The 21,692-nt window shown below is 37.8% G+C and overlaps 1 protein-coding gene across 1 annotated transcript in view; it reads left to right on the top strand.

The window, feature by feature from the left end:
* The window catches only part of NEB (nebulin), a 179,435-nt gene that overhangs the window by 62,651 nt on the left and 95,092 nt on the right, over positions 1-21,692 (top strand). Inside the window, exons 50-62 of the mRNA XM_047721711.1 lie at positions 1,390-1,593; positions 2,597-2,701; positions 4,153-4,260; positions 5,503-5,814; positions 6,131-6,334; positions 7,052-7,156; positions 11,784-11,891; positions 13,228-13,539; positions 14,764-14,967; positions 15,431-15,535; positions 16,655-16,762; positions 18,243-18,554; positions 20,418-20,621. Coding sequence (XP_047577667.1) covers positions 1,390-1,593; positions 2,597-2,701; positions 4,153-4,260; positions 5,503-5,814; positions 6,131-6,334; positions 7,052-7,156; positions 11,784-11,891; positions 13,228-13,539; positions 14,764-14,967; positions 15,431-15,535; positions 16,655-16,762; positions 18,243-18,554; positions 20,418-20,621 — 2,391 coding nt within the window. The remainder of the gene's footprint in view (positions 1-1,389; positions 1,594-2,596; positions 2,702-4,152; positions 4,261-5,502; positions 5,815-6,130; positions 6,335-7,051; positions 7,157-11,783; positions 11,892-13,227; positions 13,540-14,763; positions 14,968-15,430; positions 15,536-16,654; positions 16,763-18,242; positions 18,555-20,417; positions 20,622-21,692) is intronic.

The following is a 21,692-nucleotide window of genomic DNA, read 5'->3' as shown; positions in this document are numbered from 1 at the left end:
CATTAGAGGATTTGGGAGGACAGTAATTGACTCTTACCAGAAACTATGCAAGCTCACCTATGAAACCACCTACACTTGTTCTGTAGTCTTTGACACACCCACCCTGTGTTTTGCAACTGTGTCCCAAGAAAAAAAAAGGCTTTGCCTGTGCATGAAAGAGAGTTAAAATGGCTAATGTCACCCCTGGAGTGACAGCGTTGACAGCCTGCCTGCATCTGTCTGTTAGTTGGGTGCCTTTCCAAGATCTCCTCCCCAACCCTGTGATAAACAGCCTTAATGGTTATTTGAAAGTTAACAGCCGTTTGAAAGTTAAAAAGCACTCCAGAGGTATGAAATGTTATTGTTTTCATTCTTGTAGTTGTTATTTTGGGGGCAATTAGTAGTCAGCCTAGGGCAATTCCAACAGGCTTTCTGTCTAGACTGCAAAATAGCAGTCTCTATTTTCTGCCTAATTGCTGTTATGGGTAAAATCCTCCCACTGAGCTAGGCAAAGGTCCAGTTCTTTTGCTGTGAAGTAGTTATGAATACTTAATGGGTTCACAAAAATCCTTAGCAGAAAAATTATTTAAAATCACAGGAGAAAAGTATGGAAAGACAATTCTGGAAAGGAGTCCATCTTCTCGTCCTGAGGACTTGGTGGGAAGAGACTGGACCTTGGACCAACGTCATGGTTGTTTATTGCCCTGAGCCTTGAGCAGTGCTAAGGCCGGGAAAAGTCTGCTCAGGGCTTCAGTGGCTCTGTGTCATTCCCATAGCTTCACTTCTTTCTGTGTTTACTCTTAAAGAGCATTACAGATATTTTGAAAGAGGAGGAAAAAAAGACAAGGCAATAAAACCGAGCATAATCTAACCACTGAAAAAGCCCACTCCTACTCATGTAATTTATTCACATACATTGTTTTATGTTTGTTCTTCATGTAATGTTATATTAATGACATTTCTATAAGTAATCAACATTCTTTACACTATGGCTTTTAATAGCTACAGAGGATTTCATCGGACTAGGCCTAACATGTATTTACTGGTAGCCTGTGGCTGGACGTATCTGTGGTTTCTCCCACTCTGGGATGCTGTTGTTTTCCTTTACACGTGGACGTTATAATAATATTCACTGAACTGACTAACAAAAGATACTAGTTTAGATTATTTCTTTCCTTACAACTGGAAGCATATGGTCACTTTTTGTCATGGCCAGGAGACATCTCTGGGTTGTTTTTGAACACAGTTGCTCTTTTAGTTTTCCTGACACAGAGAGCTTATTTTCTATTAAAAAACAATAACACAGCAGCTTATCCATATTGTGCATTATTTATTACTAATTGCCTTGGCTTCTGTACCCATAATCTTTTAATCTTGCTGAAGAGCTTCTCTCATTTTTCTTCTTCACAGAACATTTACAAGTCAGATCTCCAGTGGCTGAAAGGCATCGGCTGGGTCCCCATTGGGTCTCTGGATTTGGTCAAGTGCAAGAGAGCCGCGGAGATACTGAGTGACAACATCTACCGCCAGCCTCCGGACCAGTTCAAGTTCACTAGTGTGCCTGATTCCCTGGAGCAGGTGCTGGCCAAGAACAATGCCCTCAATATGAACAAGGTGAGCCCCAGCTGCCTCCAGCCTCTCTAACATGCCTAAGGATGCTGCTATACTCTAACGACTAGTGCACTTAAAATTATCCATTGAGGGGTGCCTGGGTGGCTCAGTGGGTTAAAGCTGCTGCCTTCAGCTCAGGTCATGATCCCAGGGTCCTGGGATCGAGCCCCGCATTGGGCTCTCTGCTCAGCAGGGAGCCTGCTTCCCTTCCTCTCTCTCTCTGCCTGCCTCTCTGCCTACTTATGATCTCTGTCTGTCAAATAAATAAATAAAATCTTTAAAAAAAAAAATTATCCGTTGAAGTGGAGGGTCACATTTACCTCCTAAATTACACACTTGAAATCCTCCAAATAATTTCTATTATTCCCAGTTTTAACCTCAATAACTAATACTGAGACTCCAACCTTAAATTGAATACCTTATACCCAAGTTTGGTTTATTTTTCCTACTAGATTAGTAACAGTCGTGTTTATTTTGCCTTTTTGTTATTCCTATTTCAAATGGTTTTTAAAGTTTTTTTTAATTTAAATTCAATTTAACATATACCATATTATTTGTTTCAGAGGTAGAATTTAGTGTTCATCAGTCTTCTATAGTATGCAGTACTCGTTACATCTCATGTCCTCCTTAATGCCCAGCACCCAGTTACCCCATCTGCCCATCCAGTTCCCCTCCAGCAACCTTCAGTTTGTTTCCTGGAGTGAAGAGTCTCTTATGGTTTGCCTCCTCCTCTGTTTTCATCTTACTTTATTTTTCCTTCCTTCCCCAATGTTCATCTGTTTTGTCTCTTAAATCCTGCCTATGAGTGAAATGATAGAGTATTTGTCTTTCTCTGACTTATTTCACTTAAAATGATACCCTCCAGTTCCAACCATGTCATTGCAAATGGCTGGATTTCATTCTTTTTGATGGCTGAGTAATATTCCATGGCATACATATATATATATAGATAGATAGATAGATACCACACCTTCACATGGTTTTCTATCAACATCTTCTTTGATAGCGTTTATACACAGAGGCCTGGGACAAAGACAAGAATCAAGTTCATATAATGCCTGATACCCCGGAGATCATGTTGGCAAGGCAGAACAAGCTCAACTACAGTGAGGTAAGTGCAAACGTTGGTGCTACACTGATTTTGTTATCATTGTTACCGTTTGTTTTCCTGCATTTACTTTTGTGGAGATTCTCAAGCCTCAGCTATTGTGGTGTGTTTGGCTCTGTGATATGAGCACTTATCATAGCCTTTCATTTCTGGGTTAAATATTATATGTTGTAGGATTCCGTGGGCAAACTGAAGTCACGTTATCTTTTTAGTTTATGGCCATTGCCAGTATGGGTAGTTGGGGCTGAGGAGTATTTTTGGCATTTCTAAGCAGTAAGATGGTCAGATAAAAGAGTGGTTCACTATTCATACTGAAACACTACTTGTTGTTTACCTAATATTCAAGTTCAGCTGGGCATGCTATATTTTTATTGGCTAAATCTGGCAATCTTACCAAGGGGGACTCTGATTATATGTACCTTTTCCCTTCCTGGATCCTAAATAAAATTGAGAGGTAAAACAAAGGAATATAATAATAGAAGTTGAAATCTCACATTTTATGCCACTCAAGTTAGGTTCAAGGATGCATTTGTATGAGAACAGAAGGAGCCTAACTGAATCCCAGAATTAGGTTCCCAGATGCAGAGGCCACACTGGAGCAGGGCAGTCAGCTCCCCTCCCCTCGGGGCTAGAGCCCAGAGAAGCAGAGAAGAGCACTAGGTTTATTCCTAGAGGGACACGGTCAAAGATGAGCAGGGAGTGCCCAGTTACCCCGTCCCTCCTGGTGAAATGAATCATTAAGTCATTGCACCTCTTCACAGGAAGATAGGAGAGGGGCAGAAAAAGGAGAAAGGTCAGAGAAAAATAATTGAGCTCCTTCTATAGAAAGAAAGCTTCAGGCATGGGAAACAAGTGTTCTCTATGAACAGCACCGATTACTTTTTTTTTTTTTTAAGTAAAATGCAATCTATAACTGCATGTTTTACTAATATGATACAGCCAAAATTTAGACCCTTAAAGTTGTGATTATAGTCCAGTTAGCTATGTTTTAAATTGTACTTCAGTCTTTTTCTCATTCGTTTTTTAAACATTATAAAGTATTTCATGATTGTGAAAGATGTTTTAATAAAGAAATAGATAAAAGCATATATATATATTTTATATATATATGAATAATAAACATTGTTCTCCAGTTATTTTTTACTTAGCGTGTAGAAATTGATACTTTGTCAATTGATCTCTACTATTAGATTATACATAATATATCAAACCACATGATATGTATTAATGTACAATATATAATGGACTAATATATCAATCTCTGTTAACTGATCTCATTTCTAAAGCTGTGTATATTTTCTTTTTGGTAAGATATAATTTATTTGCTTTCAATATTGCTAGAAATTTAGGTTAGTTCCAGAGTATGTCCTTTTTAAAATTACTCGTTATGTCACTTAGTAATCTCCCAGTTGTCACTGTCAAACCTTTTGCTTTAACTCTGACACTCTTTGTAGACTCTGTATAAACTCGCCAACGAAGAAGCAAAGAAGAAAGGCTACGACCTGCGAGCCGATGCCATCCCAATCGTGGCGGCCAAGGCCTCCCGGGACATTGCCAGTGACGTGAGTAGCAACACTCCATGTATGTGCATGTAGATGGAGGTGGGGGGGAATGATCATCATTACAGCAGGGAGATGCATCTGGGTGCCAGTTAAAGCATATTTATTGTGCTTTAAATGAAAAAAAAAGTTTTTCATCGGAAAAACTCTTATATGTTTAAGTCTGAATCACTTTAATATTCATGTCCCATAGGTAGAGAGGGTATCCTGAACTTCAAGATAAAGTTGAATTTGAATCTATAGTTGCTCATATCTATAGTTATGAGACATTTATCTCCATATTTTGAACACGTAGCTTATATAGAAATGAGAAAATGCCAGAAGGGTTAAAAAAATAACTTGGTTACATGTGTTGGCTCAACATCTGAAAAAGACTGTGTTCAGCCAGATCTAGGAAAATGTACATTTCAATGAATCTGATCTGGATTTTTGCCAACCCTTTCTTTGGAAAATTACCTTAAGTGGTTCCTTTTGAGTTCTTATTAAATGAAAACAGAAAAACGAAGACAACCAAAAGCAATAAAATGGTGATCCTGATTGTCTTTCTGCTGTCCTCTGAAAGAAGTGGGTCCTTTGGTGAAGAATTCAGGCTTCCATAAGTATACTTTAGGATTTGTGTGATGTTATTGCCTAAAGTGAAGAGAGAATATCCACTCAGAACTTACACCACCACCAAAATGCTTTCTTTTAGTTATATAATCTGTTTTCTCACTTGGGGAATCCCAAGAAATGCCAGCCAAATTTGATGTCCAGCAGAGCAGGGAGTGCAGGATAGAAAACACAAGCCAGTCCATTTTAGGGAGTCAGATGACCCAGTGAAGGTCAACAGAGCTAGAACTGGGAGGCCTGAGGGATGGGTAGGGGAAGTAATATAGTACCTGTGGACTGGGGAATAGCATTTGAAAAATTGTATGTAAATTTCTGCGTTACTGATTTCACTGACCCAAGATGAAGGAAAGGCAGTGTGCTGCCATGACTGATATTCTGGAAGTGTTGCTGCCTTTATTTCCAGGGACTTAATGTCTGCAAACCATAGGACTATGTAGTTTGGCCTGTTTTCCCATTAGAGAATTGCTACAGTCAAATCAGAGTTTAGGATGAAGAGATGAGTTGATATTCAGATGATTCCAAATTTATTTTAAATTTGATGCTTTAAGTGATGTTTAAAAAATGATGTTTTAAACTAACAATAATTTTAGCCCTTTCTATTCATGCTTATTTTTTAAACGACTACTTTTATTTCAGTACAAATACAAAGATGGTTACCGAAAGCAACTTGGCCATCACATTGGAGCCCGAAATGTTGAGGATGACCCCAAGATCATGTGGTCAATCCATGTGGCCAAGATTCAGAGTGACAGGGAGTACAAGAAGGACTTTGAGAAGTGGAAGACCAAGTTCAGCAGCCCAGTGGACATGCTGGGGTTGGTGCTGGCCAAGAAGTGCCAGACCTTAGTCAGTGACATAGACTACAAACATCCCCTACACGAATGGATGTGTCTGCCTGATCAGAATGATGTCATCCATGCCCGCAAGGCCTATGACCTCCAGAGTGACGTGAGTACTAGGACCCATAATACACCACCGGTGACCATGCTTATGATAGTAATGCGTGGTGATACATGATAATGGTCTAGGATTAGGCTGAGGCCTCAGAAGTAATAACATTTTTTCTCTCTGCCTCTCGTTGAGTGTGCCTTACTTTCCTATAGGAGAGAACATGATACTACAAAGGTCTTAATTGGGCTTTGTATTTGAAGAGACATAGACGTGAAGTTTGGCTATTAAAGTTTTTCAGCCTTTTTCTTTCATTTTTTAAAGCAGGTGTCATAACAGCTTAAGTAAGACTTGCTTTTGTGTTTGATCTCACCAGAATGTTTACAAGTCAGATCTCCAGTGGCTGAAAGGCATCGGCTGGGTCCCCATTGGGTCTCTGGATTTGGTCAAGTGCAAGAGAGCCGCGGAGATACTGAGTGACAACATCTACCGCCAGCCTCCGGACCAGTTCAAGTTCACTAGTGTGCCTGATTCCCTGGAGCAGGTGCTGGCCAAGAACAATGCCCTCAATATGAACAAGGTGAGCCCCCAATTGGGGGGAAACTAAAATGGAACTGTATATCCTTGAGAATAGCCATGGTTAATTTAGTGTTTTTCATTTTATCCAATTGCCATATTGTGTTTAGTGTTTTGGTTGCATTCTCTATTCAGTTACATCAGGATTCCAAAAATGTATGTGGGAATTTCTGCTTTGACATCTCTTGTAAAATAGCTAGTGTAAAGAATAGGATAGATGTTCAGTGTTCAACTTGTTTGCAGCCAATGAGAGTAATACATGGTTTGATGTCAAGGTTTCTTTCTTGTCGGGTACTTATCTAGGTGAGTATGAAACAAACAAATGAGATGCAGATCTCCGTGATATTTATTGAAAGGAAATCTAGAGAAGGCATACCCAGTTACATTTACAGTTAATAAACCACGAACAAAACCATGGAAAGTATTTAATGTAGATCTAGTACATAGGGATATTTGTATGTGCTTAGAAAATAGTTGCTTGTAATTTAATTGGAGGTGATCCTGTAACAAAACACATACTTTTTCTTTTCATATCTTAGCCCATGTTTATATTTAGTGACAATAAGTATCTTGTAATTTCAAAGAGATCAAAGACTATTGGCATATAGCCCACAGCATGCATAGTGAGGAGGCTGGCTTTCAAATTTGTCATGATCTCTAAATTAGAAACTCCTATACACGACATTGTTTTTCTAATTCATTACCTTTTTATCATTCACAGCGCTTATACACAGAAGCCTGGGACAAAGACAAGACCCAAGTCCACATCATGCCTGATACACCCGAAATTATGTTGGCAAGACAAAATAAAATAAATTATAGTGAGGTAAGACCGTTTGTTTTGGTTTCTTGATCTGACCTCATTGGTTTTTTTGTTGTTGTTGATGTAGTAATAAAGTTAGAATTCTGGATTTAATTCTCATGTGCACCAGTTAGCTTAGTTTTATCTTTTTATGCCCATCACCATACCCTGAATATTTGTGCCATCTGTGAAAAGGTAGATAGATAAAATGATACAGAAATAAATACAAAAATGTCTCTATGCCAGGAAAAGGAAAAAAACTCCCAACTATTAATGATTGAAACTTACAATTTAATTTAAAAATAATGATTATTATTTATCAGATTAGTACTTAAATATTTTGTGAGTTTTTGTTCAGTTACCTGTGAAATGAGATAAAAATATATATCTTGAAAATTTTTGTGGTGACTAAGTAAAGTTGTATATAATATGCCCAGCATAGAGCCTGGCCAAAATAGATGCTATTAACCTTTGATTTCTTCCTCATACACTCTAGTTACCATACATATTAGATTTATCTACCATGCTCAAAATAACTTGTTTATTTACAAGAACAAAAATGAGAATTCTCAAATCCATCCATTTCAAAATTGCCTGAGGACAATACAATATATTTTTTATGTGTTATCTCCCACCTCCCTAAACTTGTCATCACATATCTTTGTAGTCCAGAAATACTGCTGCAGAAACAGCTTCTTGCCCAATTGTACTTGCCAAAGTTAACAATTATCTGGTTTATCCAACAAGAAATTGATTTCTTACATGTTTGTGTGTCTTCGTTTAAAAAAAAAAAAAAAAAGGATTCTTCTTCAGTTTGAGAACATTGGAAAATTAAGTACTCATTTTCAAGACTTGACCATATTCATTCTTCTGTATTAACTACTTCTGACTATAATTATGTGACCCTAAAGAAAAGGCATGTTTGTATTGAGTAACCATGACAAGTGAAATGAAGAGGATATGATTTCCCTTCCTCCAGCATTATGAAGTAGACCAGAAGACAAGCCTAATCATAAGTATTTGATTGCCCATGGCAATTTGAGCGATTTTTCTCTTGGCCACAGAGATTCTCGGTTGGTTTAGCTTTTCCAAAGAGGTCTGTCTCACCCTAGACAGATGAAATTAGTTTCTATCCCAAACTGTAATGATGCTTTTACCTTTCCCTTTTGTTAAAATTAGGTCAGATGGGATAGGTGGCTTTTTGTTTGTTTGTTTTCAGACTGAGAGGAAATTGAGGCTTTTATTTCTATAATTTTCAGCTGGATTAATTTTCTTTAAAATTACATGAGGGGCGCCTGGGTGGCTCAGTGGGTTAAAGCCTCTGCCTTCGGCTCAGGTCATGATCCCAGGGTCCTGGGATCGAGGCCCGCATCGGGCTCTCTGCTCAGTGGGGAGCCTGCTTCCTCCTTTCTCTCTGACTGCCTCTCTGCTTACTTGTGATCTATCTCTCTGTCAAATAAATAAATAAAATCTTTAAAAAAAATAAAAAAATAAAATAAAATAAAATTACATGAGGATGTTAATTCCCTAAGGGCTGTATCCTGAAGATTAGATTTCAGAATGGCTCTCTTGAGTTTTTCTCAACCCAACTGGTACTTTCATTCCATACTTAGCTCAATAAATACACACCAAATAAAGCAACCACATTTTACTTTTTTTCTCTTAAATTCTCATTTACCTGTTCTATCTAGTTCTCTTGGGTAAATAACTTACCAAACAAGGTTTAAAACGTGGTCTTGAATGGCAACCAAAAGTATTCTCTTCTTTGAAGCCCTGAATCCTTTTCAAATGTTGAAAGAATGAAATAAATTTATTTATTTGTTTGGCCTGAAGACATGAGATGATTTAAACATATTTTTCCACTTATGCATAAGGACAGAGTCCTCCAAGGAAAAATATAATAGAGGAGCTATTTGGCTCTCCAGTTTCAAAATAAACATTTCTAGGAATTTTTAAGACCAAATGCCCTTAGGATTATATCTCAAAAGTATCAAATTTGTTCTTATTTTCACTTTAGCTTTTCCTTGTAAAATCTTATCCTGGGAAGAATGTAATTTGTCACATAGTAATAATCTACATTAAAAACATACAATAACTTCCTTCTAGGACTCTTAGATCATTTAAAAATTAAGCACCTCTGCATCATATTTAAAATTCAGATATTATTCCAGTATTTTTAATTCAATCTAACATGAAAATGGAGCATAATAATGAAGCAATTAGTTTTCATTATTGCTGCCACACTATTTAAAGCCTTGCCTTACATTTAAAATGTTGTTTTTTACAGCCTTTATACAATGACAAAATACTGAGCATTGTAATGTAGGAAGACATAAAGCCCTGAAGAATCAAGATCATTGTTTGCCCTTAAAACCATCAATGATTTCTGAGTCCTTTTTTCAGAACTATCTACGGGTTCTGTGACTGCTTTCCTTCTAACGCTTAGCAGAGGAAAGGGGAGAAACTGGGATTAAGAATTAAGTTACACCATCATAGACGGGTTTAAGAACCTTGTCTCTGTTTGGCGGCGTAAAAATTTTAGGTGTCCTTGAGGTGTAACACAAAGCCTTTCCAATAGGGATGCTGGCTTGCATTGTTTTAAGCACTTAACATAGCTGCCACTTTCCTGGTACCCTTCTAAGTTACCTGTCTGGGAGGGCCCCACGTTAAGGTGGGGTCCACTTCTTTCTTGGCCACTCTTCTTTCACTTTAAAACAAAAGCACTGATTAAAGGCCCAGAAACAGATGAGACAGCCAAATGCTACTCGTGCTCCTGAACTGGATTCTAGGTAGAAAAACAATATTGTTCTAAAGGACATTACTAGGACAGTTGGTGACATTTGAATATTCACTATCTATTAGATAGCAGTATTATGTCAGTATTAAACTTCCCAAATTTAATAAATATACTATGATTGTGAAAAACGACTTTATTCTTAGGCAATACATGGGCGTAAGTGTTTAAAAGTAGAAGTCATGGGGCGCCTGGGTGGCTCAGTGGGTTAAAGCCTCTGCCTTCGGCTCAGGTCATGATCCCAGGGTCCTGGGATCGAGCCCCGCATTGGGCTCTCTGCTCAGCGGGGAGCCCGCTTCCTCCTCTCACTCTGCCTGCCTCTCTGCCTACTTGTGATTTCTGTCTGTCAAATAAATAAATCTTTAAAAAAAAAAAAGTAGAAGTCATGATGTCTACAGCTTATTAGTGATTAGTCCTTATTATTGGAAATAAGTAATATACATACCACACATACACAGAAGAGAAAGATAAAGTAAATATGGCTAAAAAAAAAAAGTGCTAATATCTGGGTAGCTGGAAGTTCACTGTACTAAAAACTTTTCTGTAGGTTTGAAGTTGTTCAAAATAAGAAAAATGCACATTTTTAGATATTAAAACATGCATTAAGATATTTGATTAGAGAAGATTTTATAAAGATTTTATTTCTAAAAAGAAAAAAGAAAGGCATATCTGTGCCAGCTGATAATGTGATGCATGCCTGAGAGTTTTAAAAAACAAAAAAAACTGTGCCAGACAATTTAATTAATATCCACCAAAACCTTTTTCAATCAAGGTACCATGAATTCCTATAAATCACAAAAATAACGAGATGTAATAAGTTTTATGTTTAAAAAGTATCAAAATGTATATCTTATTTGTCATGTTTTAATTAAAAAACAATTATTTTAAATTTGTTTTAACACAATATAGGATTGGTCAAAATTCTTATAGGTGGCTCACAAGCAAAAGGGGCTGACTGCCTCAGTATAGATGATTTGTTTAATGCACTGGTTCTCAAACTATGTTCCCATAGCACACCTGTGTTCCACGGTCTGTGTTTATCTGTCCTACCACAGAAAATGAACAGTCGGGTGGTTTTTCCAATTTACAGAAAAATTTATCAAATATAATTTTTTCTGTTTTGTGCTTTCAACTCCTAAATCCTTGGTACCTGCTATTCCTATGTCTGCTAGCAGTTTTTAGCAGTTGACAATATGAATAGGGAGCAAATCAATATTAACAGACATTCAGGAACAGCAGATTAACCTTAGTTCACTGTTTGATTTTGCATATGTACTCACAGTGGTAGGTATTGTGTATTTTTACATACCCATATTCTTTGTTAATGAAATTGTTTCTAATTCAAATTTGGAGTTAAGTAAATCAACATCTCATGGTCATGTCATGAGAAGAGCAAGTGCTGAACCAGTCCAACACATTTGGAAGTTATTGACTTGGTGTCTAAAATCTATAAGGATTTGTGTAAGAGAACTTGCAATTTTAAAACCTGCTGAATGTAAAATTTTACCTTTTAAATAGCTTGGATAAATAAAAAGTAAAAGAAAGAGATTTTTTTTTTTAAAGATTTTATTTATTTATTTGACAGATGGAGATCACAAGTAGGCAGAGAGGCAGGCAGAGAGGGGAGGAAGCAGGCTCCCCGCTGAGCAGGGACCCTGGGATCATGACCTGAGCCGAAGGCAGAGGCTAAACCACTGAGCCACCCAGGCGCCCCAAGAAAGAGATTTTTTAAAAAGATTTAAGGCTGAACATATTAGTACAGCTAGTTTTGCATGCAGAATAGTCTTCTTTCAACAAAAATACGATTTTAGAGTGCAATTGAGTACTATATCTAAAAGCCATTACTTCTTTCCTCAGAACTTCTATCGCCAGGCCATGGAAGAAGCCAAGAAAGAAGGCTATGACTTGAGAAGTGATGCCATTCCCATCGTGGCTGCCAAGGCCTCCCGGGACATTGCCAGTGACGTAAGAGCTGATCACATCCTTCCATTTGCTACCAACAGGCCAAGCCCCCTGCACAGGGGATCATAGCTGGAAATCTCTGTAGTCATCATCCATGGATCTGTAGTCCTCCATCTGAACTGCCTTCATTGTGTAGGCAAATAAATTGAGGATTTGAGACAGTAGATAACCTGCCCAAGATCACAAGCATTACAGAGACAAAACCTGGACTGCAATGTGGTTCTTTTGACTCTTGTCCTTCGGTGTTTGCTTAATAAGATTGAGTACCTTGAGTAAAGCTAGCTAGATATCTGTTGAGCTTCTTGTAAAATCTTCTAAGCTCTCCTCAGGATATACTCAAGACAAAGATGGCAGGAAAGAAACAGGCTTTAATGAGCTCTCCCCCATGACTTGATGCAGGACATAGAATAGCAAAAAAAAAAAGCTATGTGTCCTTGGTGAGGGGTCCACAAAATCGAAATTCTTTTACCCCGAGAATGAAGACCTTCGATTCCTGGACAACTTCAATTTTAATCCAAATAGTAGAAATTGTTCATTTTTGTAGGTTTTTCTTTTTAATCACGATTAAAGAAAACATAACATTTACTGTCTTAGCCATTTTCAAGTCTATAGCTCAGCAGTGTTAGGTGTACTCTTAGTATTCTACAACAGCCTTCCAGAACTTTTTCATTTTGCAAAACTGAAACTTTGTACCTATTAAAACAACATAAATTGGCTATTTTTAAACTACCCTTCCAGATTATTTGTGTAGAGGAAATTATTTCTCAGAATGCCCTAGCAAAAAAGATTAATAAACCTTTCCGTTGAATCCACCCACGTGACCAACTTCTGAGACCCTGTTTATCACTGTAATTGAACTCAACTTCTCACAATTCACTTTTTAATCACCTTTTATCAACATACATTTTTTTTTTTAACCATAGTATAAAGGGATCGTGGTGTTCTTCTGTGGAAATGTGCAAATGAACACAACATTCTCCTTGATGGGAGTAAGCATTTTCTAATGTGTGGCGTCTCAGCAGTACACGATGAAACTGCCCTATAGTCTTTTACTTATTTGAGAAAGAGCATGAGAGCAAGCATGAGGGCAATGGGGAGAGGCAGAGGTAGAAGCAGACTCCCCACTGAGCCAGGAGCTTGAGGACATGGGGCTCCATTCTAGGACCCATGAGATCATGACCTGAGCTAAAGGCAATCGCTTAACCCACTGAGTCAGCCAGGTGCCCCAAAACCCCCCTGGAGTCTTAAGGATTTCATCACAAAAGAGCCTCATCACAAGAAGAATGACAGGAAGTAACCCTTGCTGCTCGCTTCTTATTCCCTGGTTTCTTTCTTTCAGTACAAATACAAAGAAGCGTATCGCAGGCAGCTAGGCCACCACATTGGTGCCCGAGCAATACATGACGACCCCAAGATAATGTGGTCTCTGCACATTGCCAAAGTGCAGAGTGACCTTGAGTACAAGAAAGAATTTGAGAAATACAAGACCAGGTACACCAGCCCAGTGGACATGCTCGGCATCGTTCTGGCCAAGCAGTGTCAGACCTTAGTCAGTGATGTGGACTACAGACATCCTCTGCACGAGTGGACCTGCCTGCCCGACCAGAATGACATCGTCCACGCTCGGAAAGCTTATGACCTCCAGAGCGACGTGAGTACCCCGAGGCTGGTTCTGCATGTCGACAGCAGATCTAAGACATGTCCCTGCCTTCTAATGCCAGTGAGCTAGAATTTATTTGTATATTTCAAACAACACATGATTAAATGTTTAAAAAGTGTTTCCCACAGAAAGCACTACAATTTATTTCAGGGTTTTCTTCCCCAAAACTCATATGGAAAAGAGGGAATAAGATATATATAGGCAAATATATATAGGTATATTTCTTCTTGATGATTCAGGCTTGCTTTGCATGAGCTAGGTGAAACGGAGTTCTCGAAAATAGATAGCTGCACATTTTTGGCTGAAGGGGTAGAATTGTGGATGTGGAGGGAGCTGGAAGAGGTAGGAACAGAAGTATATTATGCTAAGTCATTTTAATAAACATTTATATTTTATAACTACCAACAGGGAAATACTAAGATATTCCTGTCTTTTTCAAAACTGGTCATTTAATTCTTATAAACAGTTAGTATGCACTATTGAGAGTAAAATAAAATGAATAATTAGGCTAATATCTAATATAATTTCTTTATAAGACCACATTACACACTTGACATTTTGTGATTGGGAAGGTGGATATAAAGATGTCCTTAAAGTTCTTATTCCACATACACAATAGAGCTGTGTGCGGTGATGGATGTTAGACTTCTTGTGATTATTTCACAATATATTCATATACTGAATCATCATGTGGGGACTTGAAACTAATATATTGTTACATGTTAATTATATTCCAATTTGAAAATGCAGATCCAGAGTGTGATTTGCAAGGGTTAACATTACTAAATGTTGAAACTCATTATTATAGTTGAATTTCAGCTCTTTTCCCTTAAAAAAAAAAAAAAAGCGAGAGGTGTTGTGACTACAACACTCACATAGCACTGGTCTGAGTGTGGGGTCTTACTGGAAGCGATTAGAGTGGATTTTCCAAAGCTAAAGAAGCTCTGCTTTTGTGTAAAAATCCTATCATACCCTCAGCACAGGTGTCTTCTACTTTTTATAAAAATTTTCACCATTCTTGGTACAATTCTCTGTACCAAAAAATGCTCAGGGAAGAACCGTGTTCTTAGGATTCAGTAATGCTTGTGAAGGAGTGAGCAGCTAGGCTGGGAGCTTTTATCTGTTCCTCTGTACTTTTGTATTTCTCTAACCATTTTGTGACAATGAATCTGAAACTTGAATTAGTAAATATGTTTCTTATCCACTGATTTGCAGAATTTATATAAGTCAGACCTTGAATGGCTGAGAGGCATTGGCTGGGTTCCAATTGGTTCCATGGAAGTTGTTAAAGCCAAGAGGGCCACAGAGATACTGAGTGATAACATCTACCGTCAGCGTCCAGAGACACTGAAATTCACCAGCATAACTGACACTCCAGAACAGGTGCTGGCCAAGAGCAATGCTATGAACATGAGTAAGGTGAGTTTTTACCCCTTACTGTTAGATCAAGGGATTCACTATAGAAGAGGGTAAAAAAAATCTGGCATGTTACTGCATTCCTATAATTCCTTTAGGATTCAGGATACCTTCTAAAATGGTTTTTCCAATATACTACCATAGTCACTTACTAATACTTAAAGATAGTAAACTATTAAAAATACTATGTGCTGTAATTATTTCATAATTGCAGTTTAAGTACTGCAACCCAATTATACATTTCAGAATTGTTAAAGAATTTTAATAAGGAACAGTAACAACTGAGTCAGTGAAATAGTAAACTAGTAAGCTAAATACTCTTGGAAATAGTAATTTATCTACATGAAAAGTAGGAATTTATGCAGCTTTAGTCATTTCATTTCTACTTTGTTTAGAGGAAAGGTGACACATAAAAGAAAAATATGAATGTCAAAGTAATTTTTCTCATCTTTTCTTTTTTTCACAGCACTTATATACTGAAGCCTGGGACAATGATAAGAAAACAATCCATGTCATGCCAGATACACCAGAAATCATGCTCGCCAAACTGAACCGCATAAACTACAGTGATGTGCGTACACTATTGATCATATAATGAACAGTAAGGCAAAAATGAGCAATTGTTTATTATTTCCTTAGTGTCATGTTTCAACTAATTTATTATATGTCAGTAGAAGAGAGTTCTCTCTTTGTTCAATTTTGCCCTGTGTGGTAGGTCCACAGTGTAGACTAGCCTTTTAGCAACTGGGTATCAGGGAATGGAATGCTTATGAAGATCTACTTCAGTGGGACTAATATTTCTTATGCCTTCCCCTACAGTGTGGGACTCAAGTCATTACCTGATTAAACAGTTACTGAGCAGGCATGTACTATATTGGAACCCGTGCATTGTCATGCCCTGTATTATTCTGCTTCAGTAACGTTCTGGTTACCATTTAATGTTCTTTGTAAGCATTGTTTTAGGCATCTCAGGACCAGCATTTTCATCAGGGCAGTTATTCTGAAAGCCTACTGTACAGATTGATCGTGATCTGTGATGATAGTCCTTAGCAAAATGAGAAAAAATAAGTACAATACTTGGGAGTTTTTCTTAAATCCAAATATATTCAACTTGAAAATAATGTCCTTATTCTGTTTCCTTCTGTACTATTAAGATGGCCTTTCTTTTTTTTTTTTAAGATTTTATTTATTTATTTGACAGACAGAGATAGGCAGAGAGGCAGGCAGAGAGAGAGAGTGGGAAGCAGGCTCCCCGCTGATCAGAGAGCCTGATGTGGGGCTCAATCCCAGGACCCTGGGATCATGATCTGAGCTGAAGGCAGAGGCTTTAACCCAGTGAGCCACCCAGGTGCCCCAAGATGGCCTTTCTTTTATATCATGATGGTGATAGTAGTTATTTTTCTTTTTTTTTTCCATGTGCTTATTTGGCAAAATGAAATTTTGGCAACCACATGCTGATCTCACCCCAACCCATATATTTTTTAAAATTTAGCAATCAATAAAATCCCAAAGTTTAGAACATGTGCTTTAAAGGCCTTAAGCACCTATGAAGCAGTTTTGTAGAAACCCATCCTCATACTTGATTTTGTGGATTTCTTTCTACAGTTTAAATGAGGACAGAGAAAATTTAATAATAAACAGCTTTATTTTTTATGAAAGGAGTAATGATTAATGACTCTCTTTTCTACAGAAACTCTATAAACTTGCTTTAGAAGAGTCCAAGAAGGAAGGCTATGACTTACGTTTGGATGCCATCCCAATTCAGGCGGCCAAGGCTTCAAGAGATATTGCTAGTGATGTAAGTTGTTTTTGGAAGAGGCATTTCTTACTCAAAGATGTTCCTAAATGGCAGCTTTTGTCATTTTTCTTGCCAGAATTTTGGTTATCTCTACAAGTCTCAGTTTCATGTAGTGATTCCCCCATGTACAACATTGCAATTAAAAACAAAACCACAAGATACTTTGTCCATTATCCCTGTTAATCAGTCAGGGTCATAGAGGTAGAGTCTTTAAAAATGAGTGTTTTATACACACTAAAAACAGGTTCATATTTTTGAATCTCAGAAGTTGAGCAGCAATTGTAAAAACATTAAAAGCACATCTAAGTCCGCCAATAAGAATGTGAATTCTTTCCCACTATTTCTATCCATTTATCCTGGTGTTAAAGGAAGACTCGATGATGGATGTGTTTTAGAGTTTTGTTTCATTCTTTGTAACTTTTGATGAGGTTCCCCCACCAAGATGCCCCTAACTGGTTATATGGACAAGTTGAGAAGTAACCGAAGCTTTTTCTCAGCACCCATTTGTCTCTTCTCTGTATCCCTTCCCTTCTCATGAAAAACATCTCTTGAAGGTGCCTAATGTCTCATTTTGTACCAGAGCTCCTCAGAACCCAAATCCAAGCTTTCTCCTGGAAGTACCCTGTGCTGTAGACTTCTGCCTCATTCCTTCTATAATCAAAACGTTTTCTAGAGAAGCCCACACAATGATCATCTCACAGTAAAATGGACCATGTTATTCTTAAATTTTAAAAGTATAGAATATTAACCCAAGGCATGACTCTGTCTTGGGAAAAGTTCAATGACATAACAGGCTAATAAGTGAGATATTTTATGGTGAGACTATCTAAATGTAGCCCATTCTCTCATTCAGGGCATTCAGTATAAATTCTAATGATAAGAGATAGATTCTAAAATATCCTTAACAACACATTTTTAGAAAAAAAAAAAAGTCACATCCTTTAAGTAGATGTTCTTTTATTTATTTATTTTTAAAGATTTTATTTATTTATTTGACAGAGATCACAAGTAGGCAGAGTGGCAGGGAGAGAGAAAGGGGGAAGCAGGCTCCCTGCTGAGCAGAGAGCCCGATGCAGGGCTCAATCCCAGGACCCTGAGACCATGACCTGAGCCAAAGGCAGAGGCTTAACCCACTGAGCCACCCAGGCGCCCCAAGTAGACATTCTTTTAGATTGTACAAGATGTTTTATCTTTATTTGTTAATGTAATCACATGTAATAGAGGTAGTGCAGTTTAATAGAAAGGAAAAATATTAAGAACTAGTAGGTCTCACCTATTTGTGATATCATCTTGAACAAATCACCTAAAACCCTTCTAGGCTTTAGGTTTCTACTTTGTAAAATGGGGTTGATAATATTAACCTTTCTCCTTCACACTAGGAAAAGAAAAATCCAAAGAAGTAATGTGTGTATGAAATTATAAAATGTAGTATAAATGAGATGTTCTTAACATTAGACCCATATCCCTTTTCTTTTTTCAGTACAAGTACAAGGAAGGCTACCGCAAACAGCTCGGCCACCACATTGGGGCCCGGAATGTTGAGGATGACCCCAAGATAATGTGGTCGATCCATGTGGCCAAGATCCAGAGTGACAGGGAGTACAAGAAGGACTTTGAGAAGTGGAAGACCAAGTTCAGCAGCCCAGTGGACATGCTGGGGTTGGTGCTGGCTAAGAAGTGTCAGACCTTAGTCAGTGACATAGACTATAGACATCCCCTACACGAATGGATGTGTCTGCCTGATCAGAATGACGTCATTCAGGCCCGGAAGGCATATGACCTTCAGAGTGATGTGAGTGGGTCTGATATTTATCAGCATGTGTTTATTTCTGTTATGTTCATTTGAAGATTTGAATGGCTTTATTAAGGAGTTCATGGATGGGGCAGCAATCCACCAAGCAAGCAGAGGGTAACTCCAAAGAGTTGTAAAAAAACAGAAGGTTTTTATAGGAAGGAGGGTAGAACAAGGAAGTTATTAGCAAAAGAAAGGAGAGGATTGTTTCAGACAAGGTCACCTTCCCTTAGGAAGAGGAGAAGGAGGTCTTACTAGGTGAATTACCTTTTTTGCTTTGGGGATAGAGAGGGTCCATGTGACAGATAACCTCCTTGGTGCTGACCGCATCAGCATATGTTCAAAAGATTTTTTAAAGTGATTCTAACTTTTTTGTACCAATCTTTTGGCAATCCTGTAAGACCAGGGACAGCTTCTCAAGACAATGTCATGAAATGCATACAATGCAGTATATATGTTTCAAAAGAAATTGATCATATCGAAATATGGTTATGAAGATATTAAACTGTATCTATGATGTAATATGCACACTTTTAACACATTAAATAAAAGATCTAGCACTGGGTGCAATAACTAATTTAATTTCAAAGAAGTAATGAGCATAAATATTTCAGGATGCCTGCAACAACTGTAATAGGACCTGAAAATATTTGTGATTTTTTAATTGCTGACAAAGTCTCACATAGTGCTAATGCTACTATGATCTATAACCTCTACTTAAATCAAAAGAAAGGTTCTATTTCAATTAGAGGTTAATAAAAATAAAGATATCATGTTTTTCTATTCAAGTTCGTTGATGTCAGGTTCGGAATTGTTGGCTTAACATACCCTAATTTTCCAAATGAATTGATTTCATTATCATTTTTCTGACTGCTTCAGTTAAAAGAAATATCTATTACTTGTGCAAGGAAGCTTAAGAATGAACTATACATATTGAGACAATTTTTCTAAGAAGCTGAAAACAGCTCTTTAGAAATATGTGAGGCACTTTTGTTGTCAGCCGGTAGATTGTCCTTGGGACTCAAATGCTACCTCATTGGTATAGTAGCTCTTTGTCTTTTTGATCAAGCTCTGACAAACAGCCACTTTTGAAAGAGTGATAAACATAGTGACATTGTAAAAAAGAGTTTTCCCCCAAAAACATACAAACAAAACATACAAACAGCTAGTATATATTACCTTTACTTATCAGAAAAGTTCTCCTTTAGCCAAATATTTAAATTCAAAGAAAAATGAAGAAGAGAATAAAATATTTTTTTTACTTGAATTATAACACAAGGAAGGGGATTGAGGGTAAGAGAAATAAGAGTAAAAATACATGTACTCTCTGGTTTAGAAGCATGTATATAGAATCACATGAAAAAAGATACCCTTTTTGTCGTCCCCAGAAAACACATGAATTCAACATGTGGTCAGCTGGTAGCATTCATCTTTATGACATATGGCTGGTTGTGAAGACCACTGCCCCATGGGATAAGAACAAGCAGTATTCTGACAGAATACTATTCCCACACAAGGAGGAATAGGCAATCAAATCAGAGAATGCTTTCTATCAGGTGGCAGTCACTAATTTCCTTAAAATGGTTTTGCATCAATGAAATTGATTGCATATTATTAGATGTTACGAGTCCTTAGTGTATGCACTGCCAAAAGGAGCACAGATTTTGTCTTAAACCAATAAACACTGGCTACCTTCAGGGACAAAGTGTTTGGCTAGCTAGCCACTCTTCACCAAAGTCAGTTCTGTGGGTCTTCCCAGAAATTCACACAAGTAAGATTCAGTCTTACACATTGTCTGTCTGTGCTAAATCAAGATCAGACACCAGACTGTCAAGGTGATATTTGACATTATTTTGTCTCCAGGCTATTTACAAGGCTGATCTTGAGTGGCTGAGAGGCATTGGATGGGTGCCCATTGGCTCAGTAGAGATCGAGAAGGTGAAGAGAGCTGGAGAAATCCTGAGTGAAAGGAAGTACCGCCAGCCCGCAGACCAGCTCAAATTCACATGTATCACAGACACCCCAGAGATTGTCCTGGCAAAGAATAATGCCCTGACGATGAGCAAGGTGAGTATCTACCTCCTTCCATTTCTTGAGTCTCACTTTCCATGCCCTTGGCTCATAAAGTGAGAAATGCCCACAAGCCTTTCCAGAGAAAGGAGGTATGATGGGCCTGATTTTCTCTCCAATCTTCAGCAGCGCATCTGTTTGATTTCCTGTTGGGCCTGCGTGTGCTTCTCAATATTGTATCCCCTAATCATGTGCATGAGGAAGCGTAGCCTGGGATAAGGTCTGTGGAGTAATGCACATACTCTTCTGAGCAGTGGCATGGAGACATCCACCCATCCATTAGTTTTCCCTGTACATTCTCCCCGGCAGAGCAGACTCCCACCCTTGACTTCTCTTTATGCACCTTGTAAGGAATGTATAGCCACCTAGCATTTTGTTCTGAAGTTGGAAAACACAGTGTTTATACCAGTGCTGGCAAACAACTCAAATTAGTTCTTGGTTTGCTCTTTCATATTTGTTTATGGAAATCTACTCTGGGAAGGGAGCTGCTCCTGTTGCTTTCAGTATCATTACACAAGATAGATAATCAATTCACTTTTCCAGAGTTCTAGCAATCTGTTTATTGATACAGGGCTCATTCTTTATCCAATGGATAAGTCCTTAATATGCACATTTTAGATTGAATTGAACTTACTTGAATTCTTCCACGCCTGCTGGGACATCTGCCAGATACTCAGGTAGTGAGGTAGTGAGATTCTGCTCAGTGCAGAATAGGAAGTTGACTCTCAGATACCAAACTCCAAAGCCTAAAGTACTAAAACTCTAGAAAATCTTTTTTTTTTATATACCATACCTATCACAGCAACCACAGTAATAATAAGAAACACCATAGAATCTATTGAGTGCCTACTGTGACTCAGGCATTTTACTTATGTTATGGTTAATCTTCAAAGAACACTCAGTAAAAATACGATTATCTCTCTCTTAGAAATGAGGGATATAAGGTATTATGTACCTTTCTCAAGATTACACAGCTTGGGCATAGTGGGGTTGGGTTTGAATGTGGGATTAACTCTGAGGTCTAGGGATTTCTACTATATCATAATTCTATAGCCAAGTTCCATCCTT

This window comes from Lutra lutra, chromosome 3 (genome assembly GCF_902655055.1).
Source record: "Lutra lutra chromosome 3, mLutLut1.2, whole genome shotgun sequence".
NCBI lineage: Eukaryota > Metazoa > Chordata > Mammalia > Carnivora > Mustelidae > Lutra > Lutra lutra.
Note: the sequence above shows the minus strand (reverse complement) of the source record. Positions and strands in the feature narration are given on the sequence as shown.